Source organism: Parambassis ranga, chromosome 8, assembly GCF_900634625.1.
Source record: "Parambassis ranga chromosome 8, fParRan2.1, whole genome shotgun sequence".
NCBI classification, from domain to species: domain Eukaryota; kingdom Metazoa; phylum Chordata; class Actinopteri; family Ambassidae; genus Parambassis; species Parambassis ranga.
Genome location: NC_041029.1, coordinates 209,256 through 212,451, shown reverse-complemented (window position 1 = coordinate 212,451; position 3,196 = coordinate 209,256). Strand labels below are relative to the sequence as shown.

Below are 3,196 nucleotides of genomic sequence, written 5' to 3'. Positions count from 1 at the left end.
CTTCCCGGCTGCTCAGGGGCTGCCGGGGTGCGGACAACATCAGCTAAGGCAGGCTGGTCCGCACAGGCTAACTGCTGCTGGCTAGCTGCTGCGGCTACAGGTCTATTATCTAACATGCGGAGCCGACCCTCTAACTCGCTTAGCCTCGCCTCCAAGACTGTGAATAAACTACACTTTGTGCACACCTCATGCTCACTAAAGGAGGCAGAGGAGTAACTGAACATGTCACACACCGTGCAGTGAGCAGGAGAGGGAGATGCAGAGCGAGTGGAAGAAGCCATGCTAAGCGCTAATGCTAACCGCTAAGTTACGGTAAGCTTCGCTACAGTGGTAAACGAGAAGGGAACCCAGAAACTGGTGCACTTAACCCTCCTGTTGTCCTCGGGTCAAAATGACCCGCTACTGTGTTTAAAAACCCCAAAAAATGACCTTAATGATAATTTTTGTACTTGAAATTTTATGACTTTTCCTAGATTGACCCAAACTTTAAAAAAAGTGAATTGTTGCCTTTGTTCACACTATCATGTATGCTGTACAAAAAAAGGTACAAAGGTGGTCTTCGGGTCAAAATGACCCAACAGTGAAATTCAACTAAAATCACAGTCACAGAGTTATTTACACACAACAGAATGTGAGAATGTTTTAGTTCTGCCTCAGATCAATCAGTAGCAGACGTAAACAATCAGTAGCAGACGTAAATAAGACAAGAGTTCTCGTGGACAGTGCCTTTGATCTGTGGATTTCCAGAAGTTATAAAGGTGCTGCAGATGACATTACCCCCATATCTCTCTGTGCTGAAGCCATGAGTGCACGTTATAACGTCCAAAAGGCTCTGGAGCTGATTTTTTCAGATGTCCAGCAAGACAACTCTGATTCAGAGGAGGAAGTGGTATCAGAAGAAGAAGATGGGGAGGAATACAACCCAGAGCATGATGAATCATCTTCAGAAGAAGAAGAAAATGCTGAAGCTGAAAGAGAGACTTTCCTTTCAAAAAACAGCAAAATAACATGGTTCTCGGAAGCATATGACCAACATGGCAGGGAGGCAGAACAAAATGTCATAAAGATGACCCCAGGACCCACAAGATATGCTGTTTCTCATGCCCATGACATTGTCTCTACATTCTACCTGTTCATCACACCAGCAATAGAAAAAATAATCCTGGAGATGACAAATCTGGAGGGTTTTCGCAAAAATGGAGACAGCTGGAAAAAGATGGATGAGACTGATCTGCGGGCCTACTTAGGGCTGCTCATCTTAGCAGGTGTTTACAGGTCCCGAGGTGAGGCTGCAGCCAGTCTATGGGATGCAGAGAGTGGAAGGCCAATTTTCCGAGCTACAATGCCACTCAAACTCTTTCACACCTATTCAAGACTGCTACGTTTTGATAACCGCGAGTCAAGACCAGCGAGACGTGTGACAGACAAACTTGCAGCCATAAGAGAGGTCTGGGATAAGTGGGTGGAGCGGCTGCCCTACCTCTACAACCCAGGGCCTGATGTAACAGTGGATGAGCAACTGGTTCCATTTAGAGGTAATTTATTTTCATATTTCTAATAAAAGTGATTTTCACTATTGAATTATATGACTGTTTTCTGTGACTCAGATACAAATTATTGATGCTAATCTCTGTCCAAAGGTCGTTGTCCTTTCCGCCAGTATATGCCCAGCAAGCCAGCAAAATATGGGATCAAGTCATGGGTGGCTTGCGATGCCAAATCAAGCTACGCTTGGAAGATGCAAGTCTACACTGGGAAGCTGACCAGTGGAGGTCCAGAGAAGAACCAGGGGATGAGAGTAGTGCTTGATGTGACAGAGGGACTGAGGGGTCACAATGTGACATGTGACAATTTTTTCACCTCTTATGAACTCGGACAGCAGCTCCTGAAGAGGAAGATAACCATGGTTGGCACAGTTCGAAAGAACAAGCCTGAGCTCCCACCTGCACTGCTTGCAACAAAGGAGAGAGAGGTCTTCTCATCCAAGTTTGCCTTCACACCCACCACCACCCTAGTGTCCTACATCCCAAAGAAAAATAAGAATGTAGTACTTCTGAGCACACTACACACAGATGCTGGCATTAGTGATCGTGAGGACAGGAAGCCATCCATCATCCTAGACTACAACTGTAACAAAGGGGGTGTGGACAATCTAGATAAGGTGATTGGAACCTACAGCTGCAGAAGGATGACTGCCCGCTGGCCCCTGGTCATCTTCCACAACATCATTGATGTTTCCTCTTACAATGCCTTTGTGATTTGGAGAGAGATCAACCCAACCTGGATGCCTCGTAAGCAGAACAAGAGGAGGGTGTTCCTGGAGCAGTTAGGAAAGGCACTTGTAACACCACTTATTGAAAGGAGGAAGCATTTCCCCCGCACAGAAGCCTCTGCAGCAGTTGTCAAAGCTATACAGAGTGCAGGAACCCCTGATCAACCTGAGGATCCAGCTGCCACAGCCACTGCCCCAGCCGGGGCAAGTAAAAGAAAGAGATGTCAGTTCTGCCCGCCAAAGAAGGACTGTAAAACACATACTGTGTGCAGTAGGTGTAAGAAATATATCTGCAAGAGCTGTGCATTTGCATACTGCCCTACATGTGCTAATTAGTTGAATTATTGTTGTTTAGTTGGGTTATATTGTTTTTTGGATTGTATATTTTCTTACATTGTTCACTGGCAAAAAAATCAGAAGAATCTAACTCATTGCGATGAATTAAGAGGCATTCGATATTCCTTTTTGAATATTTGTTTTGTTTCTAAAACTATAGAAATGCAGGTGAAAAGGGAAAACTCAAGTATTTACATGTTTTGTGGTTAATGTTTCTTCAAGCAAAATAAAATTTGGTGTTTAAAAATCGAATAAACTGCTTATATTATTGTGGATTTAGTGAAGACGGGTCATTTTGACCGGGAGGACACGGGGTGTATAGAGGATATGAGGACAACAGGAGGGTTAACTCTAACACTACGGTGCTTGTGTATTACCACAATAAAAGCAAACACAATATGTCTAATGCAGAAAGTCCGTAGCACCAACAGCGCACACCAAGTGAACAAACAGGACAGTGTCGAAACAGGAAGTGACGCAGTACGTGAACATTTGAACATTTTGCTATTGTGTCCATATTTGTACTATACTTTGAATGAATGATTGAATTAATAATTTTATTTTTGGTTTTATACAATGCACTATATA

General features: G+C 43.8%; 1 protein-coding gene across 1 annotated transcript; it reads left to right on the top strand.

Annotated features, from left to right (window-relative positions):
- Window positions 1-404: 404 nt before the first annotated feature.
- LOC114440187 (piggyBac transposable element-derived protein 4-like) lies at window positions 405-2,945 on the top strand. The gene is made up of 2 exons (XM_028412493.1): window positions 405-1,535; window positions 1,641-2,945. The coding sequence occupies exons 1-2, from the start codon at window positions 803-805 to the stop codon at window positions 2,606-2,608; spliced, it is 1,701 nt and encodes a 566-aa protein (XP_028268294.1). The 5' UTR covers window positions 405-802; the 3' UTR covers window positions 2,609-2,945.
- Window positions 2,946-3,196: the final 251 nt, after the last annotated feature.